Genomic DNA, 19,420 nt, shown 5'->3' with positions numbered 1-19,420 from the left:
GTGTGTGTGTTTTTCATCTCCTTATTCCCTTACTTCCTGTCACACTAGGCATCCCACAAGGCTCTATTCTAGGCCCCCTTCTTTTTAATATATTTACAAACCAACTCCACTTAGCAACCACTAAAGGTGACATAGTGCAATATGCAGATGACACAATCCTGATCTGCTCTGCTCCTAGCATCCAACTTCTCCAGCAAAAAGCCGAGGAATCGTTTGCAGAAATAGAAAACTGGCTAAGTAAGACACAACTAATATTAAACCCAAAGAAAACACAACTTATGCTGTTCCACAAAGACCAGCGACCCCAGCTTCTCCCTACTCTCAACCAACAAGACCCTCATCACCCCAGTATCAGATACCAAACTACTAGGACTTACAACTGACACACAACTAAGATACAACAAACATATCTCTATAACTACCTGCAAAGTTCATAAAAAGCTAGGGACCCTCTATTGCTGTAAAAGGTACCTTACCTCCAAGTCTAGAACTGATATAGCCAGAACCCATCTCCCATCCACATTACTTTATGCATCTCCAGTTCTAACAAACCTAAATAAAACCAACTTGAACAAACTTTCTACTTGCTACAACAAAATTGCCAGGTTCGCAACCAATGCCAAATCACGTTCCCAACACTGCCAGTCCCTATATTCTTTACACTGGCCCGAATTTCCTACTATACTAGGCAATCACCAACTCAACTTAGCCCACTAAATACTATACTGTCCTGAGAAAAATCCTGCCCTGACTGGTCTTCTAAACTTCTACAACTCAAATAGACAATTACGATCCAGTAATAACGCTCTGATCAATACAATCCCATGTAGAAAGAGCTCTGGCGAATCTCTTCCCTAACGAAGTTGCTAAAACATGAAACACTCTGCCTCCTGACCTCAGATTACAAAACTGTACTTCCACTTTCAAAAACCCCCTTAAATCATATCCCGATGTAAGACTTTATTTCTTATGCCTCTGGTGTTCACTGTTATTGTTTTCTTCCAATGCTCACTTACATATTGTACATATTACTACTTGGTAAAAGCCTTGCAATACTGTGTTCTAACCATGCTCATTGTCTATACTGTACGTATTGTATCTACTATGTATAACAAGTTTCACTATCATTATTGTCTTTTTGTATCTACTATGTATAGCATGTTTCTCCATTGCTATTATCTTTTTTTCACTTTGTAACCAAAAATATGTACTGTATGGACCTTTTCTCCCAAGGACTCCGCTGAAAAGGGACACCAGCTGTCTAGTCGGATTACCCTGGTAAACAAATGTTAAATAAATAAATAAATTAAATATAAACATATTCAGCATTTGTTATAACTTTAAGAAAGAGAGTGCAGGAGATAGTGGGCCGTCAAAAAGAAAGTTTAATAGTAATGGATATGCATAGTGTTTGAACATACTGGACATAAAACTCTTAATTTTCGAATATTACAAATTCAGCAGAATAAGTTTAAATAACTAGGTAAAATCTCTGAGTGGATTGTAGGAGGTAAAGCAATGAAAGAATAGTTTACTTCAAGGATCCTCACAATACCTTTGAATGGGTCGTTAGGAGGTAAAGTAGGGATAAAGAATGGTTTACTTTACGAATGCTCATTTAGTTCTATATTATTTAATTTTGAAAAGAATTCTGAAATAGTAAGCTTTAAAAATAGACAGCAGGGCAGAAGTTGTTTACATGACAAAATGTAAAACACCAGTATTACTTAACTATGCAGAGGATAATGATTTTCGTTCTTGGAGAAGAAAGAGCTATAGTATATGTAATAGAAATTCTGAAAGTCATTTTGTCAGACGTTGGATTAGAGTTATATAGAAGTAAAAGTAAATATGTCAAACATTTGCCGGGTTTCTGCAAGTACAGCACAGAAGGTATTTTCTTGAGAAATTATTTTTTTTCAGCTTATTGCATTTGCCGCCACTGTTTTTTTTTTTTTTTGCTCTGATTATGTAAACTGCTTGCAGGGCTGTTTTTCTACATTGCTGGTCTGTAACTGATAAAAGGAAGTACCTCTTTGGACATTTGTCTACTACAACATTGTTATAATGTTGCCGTCATTTATATAGCACTTGGCTAAACAACTGTCTGGAAGGATTTCAGGACTAGCCATCACTTTTTTTTCACATTAATATAGATCTTCCTTTGAAATACAAACCAAGTCCCTGTCCCTTCTATTCGCAGGTCTTGAAAAGTGGGTTTCCCAAACATAATACAGAGAATATGCTGTTCATTCACTAGTGTGGATTAATGGTAATGATTTGTTTTTCTGGATTTCTGTTTTTTTTTTTTCTTTGCTTATTTTCTACCTTATAGTTGTCATATAATGTACTGCTGTTATTCAGATTCTGGATATATTTAGCTGCTGAGAGTTAGTATTTGTTGCTTTGGTATGTGAGGAAAAAAATTTGTTGTGCATTTTAAACTTTTTATGTCTGTTGCCTGTGAGAGAGATCAACCCCCCCCCCCCCCCAATGTGCAACTGGAATTTGCATTATCCTCAAAGATAAGCTTTGGTGTACATAGTGAGAGAAAAGAAGTTGGCTTCCCAGTCTACAGTACAGAGCTAAGTAGAAAAGACTGATTGCTTCAAATTGCACTTAACTTTTATCTATTTATTAGTGCAAATCAACTGCTAAGATTTTTTGGTGTGATTTCTGTATTTTTTCCACCCAGTTTTCTGCAGTATAATCTGCATATACTGTTATTGCTGTTAATTGCAAATTACTGCATATATTTAGTTGCTGAAGGTTCACATTTGTTATTTAAGTATGCGAGGAATAAAAAGTTGATTTGGATCTTAACCTTTTCCTGCCTGTTGTCCTGTGAGACAGAGAGCCAGACAGAGAGAAAGAGAGAGCAAAATCCTACATTCTTCAGAGGGGAAATTACTTCTTAAATTATAGCCTTCTTGCTCCCACTGTTCACTGTTTGATTCACTGTTTGATTTTTTTGTTTCAGATTATTTATTGCACTGATTACAGCTGGAATCTCCTTTATCCTCAAAGCTGAGGTTTGGTGCACATGGTGAGAGAACTATCTGTATGTTTTGTTGACCTCCATCCAAAAAGTTGATGTCTTCTTGATTGTTCTTTGCCCATATATGACTTTCAGACTTAAATGTCAAAATGCTTTATTCAAGCTGTCTACTAAGCAAATGGGAATGATTAAGAGGAATGAAGAAATGGCTTACTGTGAAAATAGGACAATTTACTATCACTTTCCAGCTGAACAACGATATCTTTTCTTGCATGTTTTTCATTGTGCTGGTATTTACACATACCTAAACTTAAACGTACTTTTTAGTACTGTCAGACCACATATTAAGAACATGAATGCAAAGATGGCACATATGAAAAAAAAAAAATCAGCACAAAAATATATAAACTGCAATAAATCAATAACAAAACCCAACAGTCTTAGAATTTGTACTTCAATCTACCAAAATGCTGATTACATTGTCATAGTGCTGCAACACAGCAGGAAATAATTTCAATCCAGTGACCATATTACATACAAAATGTTCCTACGGAAAATTAGTTGTTGTTGTGTCTTTCGGGTTTTCCCTACAGAAAATTAGTGTAGCTGAGAAAAACATTGCTCTTTTATACAAGACCTGGAAAACAATAAAAGCTGTGTTACAATTTAAATGAATGGTGCATTAAAAGAAAATAGCCAGTGTAGTGAAAATATGCTTCAAGTTTCTGAAGTATATATATATATATATATATATATATATATATATATAAATAAATATATAAATATATATATATATATATATATATATATATATATATATATATATATATATATATATATATATATATATATATATATATATATATATATATATATATATATATATATATATATATATATATATATATATATATATATATATATATATAAATATATATATATATATATATATATATATATAGTAACAATTAACTTTTCCATAGTATTCTGATCATAAATGCTCTGTCAGTTATACTGGTATCTTATTTTTCAGTACTATGCTATACAAAATATTACTAAATTCTGAGCGCAGGGCAAAAAGTGAGATGAATTTAATAATTAAGCTGATACACCTTTGACATGGAAGTGCAGAAGTGTTTGTAATTCCACTGAAACTGATACAGCTGATCAAGTGCCAGCAGATAAAATACTGAAAAATATGGACCATCTTACTGCAATTCAGTGGCGAAGTCCTGCCCCAGTGGTACATAAATCTGAAGGACCAGAAATCGCTGGATCAGGCCAACTGTAATGAAAATAATTAATGTTACTAGTCAAGCAGTATAAAGTTAAAAATGCAGCATTTAAGTGAGTCAGATTTTAAAGCTAAAGTAACAGAATGTGTAATAGGCCGCATAAAGATACTGCATCAACAATTAGATATAAAAACAAGGCTCAGAATACAAAATGGATTCATACCTGTACAACCATACACACATAGTATATGACAGCTACTAAAATAAATGATGTTGGTAGTTTTGCAGTCAGCATAAAAGTCTAACTCGATTTTAAGACTCACATAAGGATGTATATAAACTAAACTTGTAAGAATATGCTTACACCCTGCACAAGACCTACAGGCAAAAGTGCCCTTCCTGCTGGATTGAACAGTTTCATTGTGATGCTGTGATCTATAACACAAATGCTTCTTAAGTGACTTGTTATTTTTAAAAGTAAATTGTGGTGTAATATCTAGGACGCCCTTCAGTTCTTCTACCGTATGTAAAATATTCCAGTTCTTTTTTATAATGTTGCAGTCATTATTAATGTCACTGAAATAAGGTAAGGATACCCTCAAAGTATCAGTCATAGCAGATAATGCCTGTGGAATATGGGGTGCCTCTGAATTAATATAATAGGCCTTACATCTCCTTTCCCTTTCTTGCCAAGCATTGGTGATACAGGCATCAATTTATTTCCCCTTACAACCTCTGTGTAAGAAATTATTCTTAAGAGAGTCAAGCACTATACGTAGTTGAGAGTCATCATTATGTAACCTCATTATTCGATAAACCTGGCCTTTCAACACATTGCGTGTAACGTGCCTAGGGTGCGTACTATTTTTATGCAAAAAGGTGTTCTTCCTAGATGGATTCCTAAATACACTAGTACATAAGATATTAAGTTCTGTTTTACTGACCTTCACATGTAAGAAATCTATCTCTACAGAGGAGTAATTGTAGGTAAATCTAAGGAAACTGGTGGTACTATGCATGTAGGTCACAAATTCCTCCAGTTTTGACTGAGTGCCTTGCCAAAGCAAAAACATCTCATCCACGAAATGCACATACCACATAATATAGTCTGAAAAGGCATTATTGTGCAACAAAAATGTTTTCTCCCATTGAACCAGTGCCAGGTTGGCATAGATACTGACACAGGCAGTGCCTACAGCTATGCCAACTTTCTGCAGAAAATGTTCACTTTCAAAAATGAAAACATTATTCACTAATACAATTTCAAGAAGCGTGCATAACAGATTAACCTTGTTGGTGAAACATTTCTTGTGGTACAAAATTGCTCTGTAGCTAGCCAGATTGCATCTTTAGAACCAAACAGCAGTGTCTACTTGAAGGAAAAATACATTTATACCAAATAACAAGCCAACAAGGTGGATAATTCCCAATAAGGTCCAGACAAGATGTCACAGTATAAATAACGCTTTAATTCAAAAATAAAAAATGGTCAAGCGCTTTCGTTCCCCAAAGGAACTTCTTCAGAACCATTTTACAAAATAAAACCATAATTTAAATAGCATTTAAAATCATCATGTGACTTACTCACTCAATGTTTCCTTAAAGAAACAGCAACATGTAACTGAATAGATCATAAAACAGGCAAGATAGATATATGTTCATTAATACCAGGTAAAGTTGTTGCATTTAGCCTTAGTTGCCATTTAAGTTCACATTCCTCTACCCTATTCTCCCAAAAGCCTCCCTTTTAACTTTTTCCAGAATGCCAAATATGAATTTTGAATCATAGCCACAATATTTTGTACACTTATATAAAGCATCGTTCTCATCTTTGTTTTTATGGCATACAAGTGCTTGTATATACATTTACGTAAACTCCTAACAGTTTTCTCAATGTAGAAATCATTACATTTAGAGCAAGCTGCAATGTATACAAGACCAGAAATGCCACAATTTCCTGTGTCCAACCTAATACACTGTTCCGAATTACCTACAGACATTGTTTTGTTTTGTAAGATGTAACAACAATAATTACATCTCCCACATTTTTTAGTTCCAGTAATCATTTTACTAATCACATTTGAGGGATGTTCAAAATAGTTTTTCAAATTCTGCCCTGCTTTATACACAAAAGTACGATTTTGACCTAAAATGTCAAAGTGTTTCAGCACTACTTGTAAACATTACCCAATTTTTTGTTAATATGTCTCTCAAGGTAGTGGAATCCCCACTGCATTGTAAAACCAAAAAATTTGGAAATGAAAAGTCAACAGGAGTAGTTGTCACTGAATTGTCTTCATTAGCACCCAACAAAAGGGGTGTACTTGTTGGTATATCCTCATATGTTCGACGGCCACATCTTCAAAACTGCTGCTGCGAACTGCAAACTGCGAAATTCCAAAATTGCGAAAACTGCAGCGCCAAATTAAAAAAAATCTCACCCCCTTTTTGACCCATGGTAGCACTTGTTCCACTGGTGGAGTGATCGTAAATGTTGAAATTTGATATTATTTCAATGTTTAGGGAAGTCGGCGTGACGAAATTTGGCTAAACAGTTCATGTATGTGCACATTCGGAAATGTGCTTTTGAACATACAAAGATATACTGTACTTGTTACCCCATTCACCCATATATTTTTTCCAATATCAAATAAATTCTCTGGATATCCCCTTTCTTTGAACATAGTAATCATATTGTCTAACTCTGTTTTGAAAAAGGAAATATCTGAACACATTCTTGATGCACATACAATCTGCCCTTTTACTATGTTCTTTTTAGTATAGAAAGGGTGCTGACTTCTGTAGTCTAGGCAAAGAAGTACTGAGTTCACCACCACAATTAAAACATTCCAACTTTAATAAATGAAGTTAAAACTCACTAAAACTATTAGAAAGCTTAAAAACAGATGAAGTATCAAACGATAAGCGCTTTCAACAAAGTTTGCCTTCTTCAGACCGTGACTTCCTGTGTTTCATTCCATATCCTTAAACAAATATTCACCAATCAGGTGATTTCCTTGCAATGTCGGTCTCTCCTACCACAAAATGTCAATCACTTTCTTGGAAGCAGACAAGCCTCCAATATTAACCAATGGAGAGGTGTTTCTGTTTCAGAATAGGTTTCAATGGAACCATTACATTTAAGCCGGGGGCGGTTAGCTCTTATGTTATTTATCCACCCAATTTCACGAATCTCAGTATCGTTTTGAATATCCCCAACTCTATGTCCTATGGGAACACATTCTATAGCTTTAAAGCTAAATGGGTTGGATTTGAGCTAATATGAGATGCCAGCACATTTTTGATAACCTTTTGTTGGATATCTTGTAAGTGGCGTAAAACCCTGTCTTTCAAGCGTTGGTCAGTTTTGCCTATGCAGAAACAAGGGAAAAGGTGGCAGCATGCTAGATATACAAGATGTTCACTGTTGCAGGTTGTTTTAACATTAAATACATAGCTATTGCTTGTAGTTGGATGGATGAAAATATTACTAGTATCTATAAACTGACAGGCTTTACATCATCCGCATTTGTGGGTTCCTTGTCTCAAAATATTAACATTTTTCTTGGGAAAACCATCTTTATTGCAGAGAAGTCTTTTGATGTTCTTCTTGTTCTTGAATATGAGCCTTGGTCATTTTTCTATGATGTTTTTTATTCTATTATCCTCAGACAAAATAGACCAGAACCTTCTGATGACATCACATACCTTCTTGTTGTTTGTACTAAAGGTAAGGATACAATTTAAATTGGTTCCTTCAAGGTTCCTTGTGACTTGAGCTGTATCCAATGTCACGTTGCCAGTACTACATTTGGAGAAGCAGGGATATCCTTTTGCTCATCTTAAAATTTCAGGGTGGATTTTGGCAGTCAAGTCATCTCTACTATATCCCCTATTAGACAGATTCTCTTCTAGTTGCCTGCATTCCTTCTGGAATATATGCTCATCCGTGCATAGCCTGGAGATCCGTACAAGTTGATTTTCATAGATGTTTCTATGGACAAACCCAGGGTGCATACTACTCCTATGCAGAAAATGGTTCTTACAAGTGCTTTTCCTGTGGACATTCGTATTTATTCTACTGGTTTGTTCTAACTGCAGGCATATGTCAAGAAAATCTATCTCATTCCTTGAGTACTGAAGCATAAATTTCAAGAACTCTGTAGTAGATTCAAGGTATTCAGAAAAAGACTTAAGCTCATCTTCATTCCCATTCCAAAGGATAAAAATGTCATCCATAAAACATCCATAGTATATAATGTTAGTAGACCAAGGGATCTTATCACACAAAACATGCGCTAATTCCCATTGTGCCAATACTATGTTCAAATAACTATTGGCACATGGGGTGCCCATAGCTACACCCCATACTTGCCAGTAATAAGTACTGCCATATGAAAATACATTCCACCGGATTTACTAATCTTCCATGCAGGACTAATCTAGTCCTGCATGGAAGCGGCAGTTTAGGAGGAGGACGGCAGCGTGCCATGCATATTAATGAAGGCATGCTGCCTGACCTCCTAATCCTACATGGAGTGTGGATGAGTTGCAGGGGGCATGTCTGAGAGCAGAATAAACACACCCCTACAAAGTAGAACAGCAGAAACTGTAACTAAATGAGCAAGACCGCTCATAGGTGTCCACATATGCCCAACAACAGTCCCCATGTGTTCAACAGCAACAGTACATATAAATAAAACAAAGAAACCCTTTTATTTATTTTTTTTAAAACCCTGAGTACAGCTAACCGTAGGTGCGTGGGTTTGCCCATCGCTTAGCTACGGTTAAAGCTACTGAAAAGGCTGAAGAGGATAACAAGGAATATATATACAAATGAAGCAGCACATCAATAGTGCAGTGGTTAGAGCATCCGCCTAACAAACAGGCATTCCTGGTTCAAGTCCCACTGCAGCGCATATCAGTTTCCGTGTAAAATCTGTATATGAACATATTTTTATATCTTTTTGCTGTATAACCTACATAATAACATTTACATGTGAACTGGAGTACTGCATTAAATGCACATGTGAAGTGTTAGTGTCATAATGAATAAGGCACTAGTAAGCAGGTTTAAGCAGGTTTAAGCACAAATATGCAGTAGTAAGCATATATAAGCACTAGTAAGCGTGTTTAAGTGCGTTTGTGTGATGGTAAGCATTGCCTACACAGATTAAGCAAAGCAGAAGCTAACTGAGTGTAAGAAACTGTAACCAGAGGTTAGCAGTGCTCACTGATGCGTAAACCTGCACAAACCTGCTTACAACTGCTTTAAAGTGCCTTAATCACTCTGTACCCAACGGCCCATGTTCTGCCCAGCAACAAAATAAACTGCCTCTGCAAGGCTCGAACTCAGGACCCTGTACACTACAGTCACAGTAGTTAACCACTAAGCCATCATAGCAATAGATATGAATGAGGTATCAGCAAACTAATCCTCACCACAGGAAAATCAAACCACACGTGAACTGAATGTACAGTGTGAAGTGGTATAACATGCTACATAACATAAATATGTGAAGTGGAGTACTGCAATAAGCATAGATGTGAGGTGTTATTGTAATAAAGTGTAGAAGTAGTAGAAGTGTAGAATCATGAATACCAGACACATCTAGAACCTGTAATGAATAATAAATCACTGCCAAAAGGCAAATATAGTGTTAATTAACTATTAAGCAATGCTAACCACAGCACAGCTCAACTTAGTAAGAGTAAGCAATGTGTAGGGGAGCCAATCCAATCTGCCTAGCGGTATACCCCTTTAAGCACTGTCAACCTTAGGTAAGCAGGTGTGCCCATAGCTTAGCCTTTTCAATCCCGGCCAATCACAGAAAAGTGCAGGTAATTGGCTGTATTTAAACCACACAGGCGAGAATACATTTCATAACTGGTTGTAGCTTCCTACTGCAGGCAGAATGGCTGGTGTGGGTGAAGGCACACGTTTTAGAGCGCAGCGCTGGAGCATCCAGGAGTCAAGAATCATGGTATGGCTCCCGGTAAAACACCATGAAGAGAGACTACTGCAGGGCCAGTACCAGGGCTTGCAGTATAAAACTGAGGCCTGCGGCAGTCTCACCTGTGACCTCACCAGTGCCATAGGTATCCCCCAGACTGGTGAGCAGGTCAGGCACCACCATGCTGACCTGAAGCAGCGGAGGGGGGATGTACTGGAACAGTGGATCCAGGAGTCTCGGCAGATAGCTAATTCCCCAGTACTAATTAAGTACTCATTCTACTAAGTAGTTAAGAATTGCCTAGCTTGTGTGTACTATGGATAGGTATGGCTAAATATTACTGTATTTCTCTGACAGCTGCAGATGAGCGGGCTGCGAACCAGCAAGCCCATGATGCTAGGTTGCAAAGGCTACATCGCGAGGAAGGTTAGTAATTAGTCTGCATGTACTGTCATAACAAATAAATATGAGCCTTAGAAAGTGTTGTACCAGTAGAAATAAATGTGTAATAGTCTGTGAATAAAGATATAACCCCTGGAGTGCTTCTGTTTACTCTTCTGTCATATGCTGGCGAACTGTTGAATACTATAAATAGTACTGTTGTATTTTAAGCAGTGTCACCCACACTGTGGTATGCAGATAAAATGTGTATGAAGTCCTGCATAACAATGTTGGAAGTGCCAAGAGATCAGTCATATTGTACAAGTGAGGGAGACTTAGATAGAAAACAGTAGAAAGCTTTACATCAATTCCCTGATAGCACAGTGTACTGTGATGTTAGCTATAATTTTTTGTCACACACAGCAGGGGTTTGAATCTTGGAAGTGCTACTAAGTTGTATGCATAATCATACAACACAACTGTACAGATTTTATTACAATTTTCAGATAGAAAGCTGTATGCATAATTACACCCAACTGTACAGAATTTGCTAAAATGTTCATATTGAAAGTTGTATGCATATTCATAACCCACAACTGTTCCAATCCGTCCAGCATGTCTAGATAAATGGCCCATATCATCAGCATGGTACCCCGTCCCCCTGACAAATCAGTGTGATGATCCAAGAAATGTAGGTAGCCGTTAATGACATATAATTGATAGTCAAACGTGTACATAGTCATAGAATGTATAAGAAAACAAACCTGTCATTCTAGCTCCTCACTCAAAGTGTATGACAGCAATTCTCAACATATGTTGCATTAACACCTGCATCTTGTCACGCCTGTATATAAGACACAGGTCACGTATATAATAATCTATAAACATGCCAGTGTACAATATAAGGCCATTGGATAGTGTAATAATACATGTAAGGGAAAGATCACTGCAGTAACTAAGAATGTTGTGAAAATTACAAGGATATATTAGTTAATTGAACTCTCTCTCTCACCCCTACCATATATGCAAAATAACCCACTGATATGTGCACACTCCAAACTTTTGTTGGGAGAAATGTCCTAATGGTTAATAAATATTCAAATTTGTTTCTATTTTTTATTTATTTATTTATTTATTTATTATTTATTTTATTTTATTTTACATTTGTTGACCGGGTTGGTCCAACTGGGATATGTCCATTTTTCAGTGAGAGACGGGAGAAAAGCTCCAAAGAACAGAGGTACATAAACAAATATAGTGACATAACTTAGGTAATTGAGACAGGTAACATTAAAATACAAAATATAATAGTAGGTAATAGTATAAAAAATTCAATTAGTGATGTGTGTTTCTATGCATGTGCCATGTTAAAATACACTCATATTGGTGGCCTGTTGCTATCAATGAAACCTGCATGCTCTTGTAATGGCCACTGTTGTTCCATATATGTATGGGTTCTGCTTGCTCTGCAACTGTGTTAAATCTGGTGTTATGGGTTAATGGGAATACCTATGCATGCTGTTATAACTAATCCTGAATGCTGTTGACTGTTACTAACCCATATCTGTCATAAACCTGTGACAACATAGATCGTATGGGAAGGCTGGCCCCAGCAGACCCACCTGTCCCACCTCAGCTGGCCATGGCACCTGGCACCAGCACATTTGGGGCCCAGCCTGGGACCACCTCCTCCATGGGCCCTGCACCACCTTCAGGTGAAGACACTGCAGGGGATGGGGCTCACCCCCCCTTGGAGCGGGTGCAGAGGTAAACCTGTCACCCGTCAACAGGTCTGGGCCATGGTGCATAGGGAGCTCTCAATATGGAGTATCGAGACCGGCTATGCCAGCTTGAGGCCCAAGTGGCACAATTAGAGGGTGAGCCTGCCCCTCCTACACAGCCTCCAGCACAGCAACCTTTGGGGCCATGAAGGTGCAGTGGTGACTGTCCATGGGTGGGGACCTCAGTCCCACTGTTTCCAGTTGGGGGCTCATGAGCTTGCGACTTCCAAACACCCCTCCCCGTCCAAGGTGTTTTCCCCCCACATGTGTCATATACTGGCCCTGTATGCGTCTTGTTTGTCTTGTCTGTTAACCTACCCAACCTACCTCCCCAAATATACCTACTACCAGTCCCCAACATCCCACTCTCACCTGAAAAAAAGGGCAATCTGTTCCCACAAAAAAATCTTGCCCCATACATAGCTGTCCATTTTGCACACGGGTCCACTGGACACATGTAATCTGGTCTAATTGGCATCACAATGAATATATGTTGTCCTCACCCCTCTCCTAGGGGTTTGAGGGTCCAAATGTACCTGCAAATTTAGTGTACATTCACAGCTGTTGCTTTAGAAGAAATGGGCAGCTACTGACCTTTCCTATACCCTTCCTGCACATGCCTAGCTATTTTCCCCACTGTCTTTCTCTCTTTGTGCCCCTTTTTTCACCACTTTCCTATCAACCCCTTTTTCTTTCTTTTAAAGAAATTAGCGCAGGGGTAAGCGGCAGTAAGCACTTTTAAGCAGCAATAAGTGGGTTTGCACGGGTTTGCGTGGGGGTAAGCTATGCCTACACAGGTTGAGCAATTCCGAAGCTAACTGACTGTAAGAAAACATAAGCAGAGGTTGGCAGTGCTTACCATCGCGCAAACTCACGCAGACCCGCGCAGACCCGCTTAAAACTACTTAAAAGTGCCTTAATCACTCTGTATCCAGCATCACTTGTTCTGCCCAGCAACAAAATAAACTACCTCTCCAAGGCTCGAACCCAGGACCCTGCACTCCTTACACAAAGTGACTTACCACTAAACCATGCCAAATATACATAAAGGCAGTTGTGTACACTTACCATAAATGTAGATGTTCGAGTGTATTCACTGTTGCAGTCATTACATTTGGGTAATTTGCTGGCAGGTTGTCCTCAGTTGGCCTGAATAACAAAGTCTTGGGTTCTGCATCGGTTGCTGTCTACTCTTCCATGACGTCAAGTCATCAGGGGTATAAAACATGCAACCAACGCCATTTTACTCAGTTTTTCTTGCCCCAGATGTCAGGTGCCCCCAAATGGGGAGCAGAAAAATATATATATAAATAAACAGCAATATATATATATAAATGCACTTATAGCAACATAAACGTTACCTTCATCTAAAAGCAAATACACCACAAAGGCTTTAGAATATAGTGAAGGAAAGAGAAGTTATAGAAAAGGGGATGGCGGGTGGGTAACCTGGACTGCAACAGTGAATACACTCGAACATCTACATTTAAGGTAAGTGTACACAGTTGTACTATGTTCTTTGCGTTTCACTGTTGCAGTCATTACATTTGGGTAGAATCCCAAAGCTATGGATGGGAGGATGGAAATAAATAGCATTAGGAGCGGCTATAAGGTCCTGCAGAACTGCAGTGGCAAAGCCTGCCCTGGATTTGGAGAAGAGAAGCAAATGATAATGCTTTGTGAAGGTATGAACAGAGCTCCAAGTAACAGCTTCTAGAATGTCTTTGGTTGGTACTCCGCTGAGAAAAGCTGCTGAGGTAGAGGCAGCCCTGGTGGAATGTGACCTGATCCCCTTGGGCACAGGTTTACCATGGTGCAAGTAGCAGAAACAAATGCAGTGGCTTATCCACTTAAAAATAGTCTGCTTTGACATAGCCTTCCCCTCTGATCCTACAGCAAATGCCACCAGTAGTTGCTCAGACTTTCTTAGATTTTTGGTCCTGTTTAAGTAGAATCATAGTTGATGTGTACATCCAATGAATGCAGAATCCACTCCCCCTTGTTCTGCGGATTTGGGTAAAATGTTGGCAGGTGAATTGTTTGGTTAAGAGCCACACTGGATACCACCTTAGGCATAAAGGAAGGATTGGTCCTGACGGACACCCTGTCCGGGTAAAATGTAATAAAAGGCTCCACAGCCATGAGAGCCGGTAGTTCTGAAACCCTTCTTGCTGAAGTGATTGCCAAGAGGAAAGCTGTTTTCCAAGATAAGAATTTTATATCCGCTGTAGCTGCTGGTTCAAAAGGAAGCAGGGTGAGTTTTTCCAGCACAAAATTGAGGTCTCATGTAGGAGTTGGTGATGTTCTATGAGGCCTTAAATTTTTGGCCTCTCTAATATACTGTTTAAGTAGAGGATGAGAAAAGAGGGGAGGCTCCATGTTGTAATGAGCCGAGATGGCAGAGGCATGGATTTTTATTGAAGAAAAAGATAGGGTCCTGTCAAGCATCTCAGTCAAATATTGCAAAATCTGAGGGATATTTGGCTTTGCTGTGTCCGTTCCTTTGCTTGGTTCCAAGCACAGAATCTTTTCCATTTATCAGCATAAGATTTTCTAGTACTAGGCCTTCTGGCTTCCAAAATGATATCCATCACAGATTTACTGAGAGGTGTTGTTTGAATAATTAAATGATCAGCCATGCTGCAAGGTTCAGAGTTTGGAGCTGAGTGTGCAGAATTTGATTGTTCTGCTGAGACAGTAGATGAGGTATTTGAGGCAAGTACCAAGGAGGGAGTTGAGACATATTACTTAGAATTGGGTACCAGTGCTGGCGAGGCCAGTCCGGTGCAATTAGGATCATTTTTGTTTTTTCCTGTCTGACCTTTAGTAAGACCTTGGAGAGAAGAGGCAGAGGGGGAAAGTCAAAGACTGATAGGTTTTTCCAACTGAAGGCTAGGGCATCCACTTTCCATGCTTGTCTGTGATAAGTCCTTGTGCAGAATTTGTCCAGTTGATAATTTTGGGGGAGGCAAATAGATCTATGTCTGGGCTCCCCCATTTCTGTGTTAACATGCTGAAGATTTGTGGATCCAGTTTCCACTCATGTGGGTCCATAAGATTTCTGCTTAGGTCGTCTGCCAGAGTATTTTGTTTTCCTGGCAGGAATTGAGCTTGAAGATGTATTTGGTAAGTCAAAGCTGTGTTCCACAATGCCATGGCTAGTCTGCAAAGGGGGTAGGAATGTGTACCCCCCTGCTTGTTTATGTACCACATAACCATGGTGTTGTCTGTCTTTATGAGTAGTTGTCCTGGATGAAGTAAGTCCTTGAAGGCTGTCAGAGCATTCTGAACAGCTAGCATCTCTTTCTGGTTGATATGCAGATGCATTTGTTTTGGGCTCCATTTGCCATGAATGCATCTCCATGCCAGGTGGGCCACCCAAGCACAGTCTGATGCATCTGTACTTAGGGTTTGGGTGGCAGGGGGTAGAGTGAATGACAGTCCCTTGTTTTGGTGATATGTCTCTGCCCACCAAAGAAACTCCAGTTGTAGGTAGGGAATGAGAGGAATCATTGTTTCCAAACTGTGACAATGTTGACTCTATAATCTTTTTACGTACCATTGAAGTTTCCTCATATGCAGTCTCGCATATGGAATTAGTAGAATGCAGGATACCATGAACCCCAAGGTCTGCAGAATTTGTCTTGCAGATAACTGAGTTTTTGTTGCCATTTGTTTGAAGTATGTTGTCAGTTGCCTTTGTTTGTCTGGCGTAAGGTAAGCCATCTGGGCAGTTGTATTCAAGCTTGCACCCAGGAATGTAATTATTTGAGAGGGTACCAGTTGGGATTTCTTTTCATTTATTGTGTACCCTAGGCATGTTAGAAGCCTTTTTACAAATGCCAGATGTTGAAGAAGAGTGTCCTTGTCCTCTGCTTGAACGAGACAGTCTGCCAAATAAGGATGAATTTGAATGCTTCTTTGTCTGCAGAATGCAATTACTGGTGCCAGGCACTTTGTAAAGACTTTGGGTGCAGTAGATAAGCCAAAGGGCAGTGCAGAGAATTGGTAATGTGAAAAACCTGCCTTGAAGAGGAGGTATCTTCTGCACGATTCCCTTATTGGGATATGCAGGTATGCCTCTTTTTAAGTCTAGAGTCACTAACCAAGCATTCCTGCCCAGCGCAGGCAGTAGCTGTTGTAAAGTCAGCATTTTGAATTTTGGAATGTCCAGGAACGTATTCAAAATCGATAAGTCCAGGATTGGACGCCAGGCATTGTCTTTTCTGGGTACCAGGAAAAGTCTTGAATAAAAACCTTGTCCTTTTTCCTTTTCTGGTACTGGTTGAATAGCCCCCATATCCAAGAGGGACATAACTTGTTTCTGAGCCTCTGCCCATTGATTCTGTGGCAGATCTGGCTCACTGTTTGGAATTGGCAAAGTATGGAAATTAAATATGTACCCCTGGGATACTGTGTTCAATACCCACTTGTCCTGGGTAATTAACTGCCAATTTTGAGCATGAAGTGCTAATTTTCCCCCAAGGGGGCTGCCAAAAGATAAGTACTTGGTGAAGGTAGAGGAAAGTCATTGAGACTGTTTACTGTAAGGTTGTGCTTTGTTTCCTCCAGATTTGGAGGTGGAAGCACCCCATTGCTTTGACCTGTAAGAACCATGTGATTGGTGTCTAGAGATGTTTGAGCATCTGAATTTGCCTTGAGAGGCTCTGTTGGACACAGGGAAGGACCAATTGTTAGTAGGCCAGTGCCTACTGAACCTGGGTGGCTGCACTTGTAAGAAATTTTTTACAGTTTGCATAGATTTAGCTTTGTCTTTCATTTTCTTTAAAACCTCTTCTGCCTTATTACTAAACAGAGTATCATGTTGCAAGGGGGCATCCAACAATTTAGCTTTAACATGATCAGGCAGATTTTGCTCCTTGAGCCAGGCATGCCTTCTAATCACAGATCCAGTAACTGCGACCCTGCAAGAGGCCTCCAAGGAATAAAAACCACATTGTAAAGTATGCTTTCCAACCTGTTCTGCTGAATGCAATAATTCCTGTAATTCTTTATTTTCCACACAATCAGAAATCAACATCATTTTCTGTTCCAATAAGCCCATAACATGCTATTGATATTTAAGCATATGAAACTGGCAGTTTAAGGCCCTAATTGCCAAGGTTGCAGACGTATAAACTTTCTTTCCCCATCTATCCAGCACCCTGGAATCTCTATCAGAGGAGGTAGGATTTTTGCCTGTAAAGGCCTTTACACCTTTGTGACCCTGTGAGATAGTCTCAGGATCAGATACAGGATTTTTGAATAGAAATTTGTGGGAGTCAGGAACCCTGTAATAACTGTCTGGCTTACTAGGAGCTGGAGGTAGGGAATCAGGAGCCATGCTTGATTCCAAAAACACATCATCAACAATATCTAATACAGGAGGTATTGCCAAAGGCCTATGCTGAGGAAGAAAAAGGAAACCCCTAAGCCTCTTTTTTGATTCAGAGAAATCCTGACTCGCCCAGTGAAAATGTTCCCTTAAAGTTTGCAAGGTTTCTCCAAAAGAATAATCCTCAGGAGGAGATGCAGATGGGATGGATTCTTCTGCATCAGAATCCTCACAGGGAGGAATAGAAAATTCCTGATCAGAAGAGGAATCAGAAGAAATGGAAATCTGATCTGAAGATTCATAATCAGTGTCTTGCCTAGGCCTCTTAGCAGGGGGGTGGGGGGTTGGAAACCCCTGATCAAGGTAATTAAGTTCTCAAGCCATTTTGATCATCTGTTTTTTAGGCATAAGGCCCTGAGCACGTGGCTCATGTGTTGGTTTTTTAGACATAGAAGATGTTTTTGATCTTGTTTTTGAGGCTGGCGTCGGTTTTATATAAAAATGTTGAGGCTTAAAAACACCCTCAGAAGCCGGTGCCTGCTCAGCGGCTCCGGACCCATCCAAGGGAGAGACTCTGTGGTTTCAATACTCTGAGAATCTCGCGGCATACCGGACTCCGCATGGGTCTCGGTAGAGGCCTGACTCAAAAGTAGTGGGTATCAGGGGCTGCAAAAGCATCTCACTGATTACCGGCGAACCAGAGACTGGCTTAGGAGAAGTTCCGTCATCAGTTTTGGACCTCGACGGTCTGTCTCTGTCTTTTTCTTTGCGTTTTTTTGTGAACTCCGGTAGTCGGATTGCTAACCGACGACATTTCAGGGTAATTAAATCTGGATCCAAAATATTTAGAAGCAAAAATATACTGACGCTTAATAGTGCATTGGTTAAATCTAGCACAAAACTGACAGCAAGGCATGTTATGATCTGGGCTTAGGCAAGGAATACAGTACAAATGAAAATCCTTATGAGGTATTTCCTTCCCACAAGTAATGCAATTATTATCTTTTACTGACATCAGTAAGGAGCAAGAAAAAGTTTCCCCAAGGGGGTACTTAACTTTAGTTGAAGACTTCGGTTCTGAAACTCGAATGTGAAAATTTCAGGAGTCGGCCAACCAGCACTTGCGAACTGCTTCTGCTTCGGGCACTGCACGGCAAGAAAGACTGAATAAAATGGCATCGGCTGCTGTTTTATACCCCTGATGACCTGACGTCATGGAAGAGGAGACAGCAACCGATGCAGGACCCAAGACTTTGTTATTCAGGCCGACTGAGGGCAATCTGCCAGCAGATTACCCAAATGTAATGACTGCAACAGTGAAACACGAAGAACATTCTTATGTTTTCACAAACATATCATCCAGCACAATCAGTCAACAGTACAGGAAATGTATTAGTATCATACCACACAACCTGTTAATGCAAGAAGTCTGGACAAAGTATGCCACACTGTGGGTACAAATAGGGATATATGTCAACTAATGCTCTAATACACTTAAAATGTTGCTAGTTACACAGTTATATGTATTAGAACACATATGTAGAAGGAGATGAAGTCTGAAACACAAAAGTGTCGGCACTAGTTACTGACTTCAGTGCTGTGATCATCCATGTCAATTACCAAGAGAATGAGGTACAGGCCAAAATATGAGCCAAACATGCATGGACATATGGACAGATATATATCTGTAAATGTAGACAGCTATATGTAGATATATATATTTGTGTATGACTCAC

The 19,420-nt window shown here is 39.2% G+C and overlaps 1 protein-coding gene across 1 annotated transcript in view; it reads right to left on the bottom strand.

Moving 5' to 3' along the window:
* CFAP20DC (CFAP20 domain containing) overlaps positions 1–19,420 on the bottom strand; it is a 2,639,303-nt gene that overhangs the window by 2,053,383 nt on the left and 566,500 nt on the right. The window contains exon 5 of the mRNA XM_044076355.1: positions 4,211–4,283. Within this exon, the coding sequence (XP_043932290.1) occupies positions 4,211–4,283 (73 nt within the window). The remainder of the gene's footprint in view (positions 1–4,210; positions 4,284–19,420) is intronic.

Source organism: Protopterus annectens, chromosome 7.part0, assembly GCF_019279795.1.
Source record: "Protopterus annectens isolate FY-2018-M chromosome 7.part0, PAN1.0, whole genome shotgun sequence".
In the NCBI taxonomy this organism is placed as follows: domain Eukaryota; kingdom Metazoa; phylum Chordata; order Ceratodontiformes; family Protopteridae; genus Protopterus; species Protopterus annectens.
The sequence above is the reverse complement of the archived record's forward strand: the minus strand, read 5'-3'. Positions and strand labels throughout refer to the sequence as shown.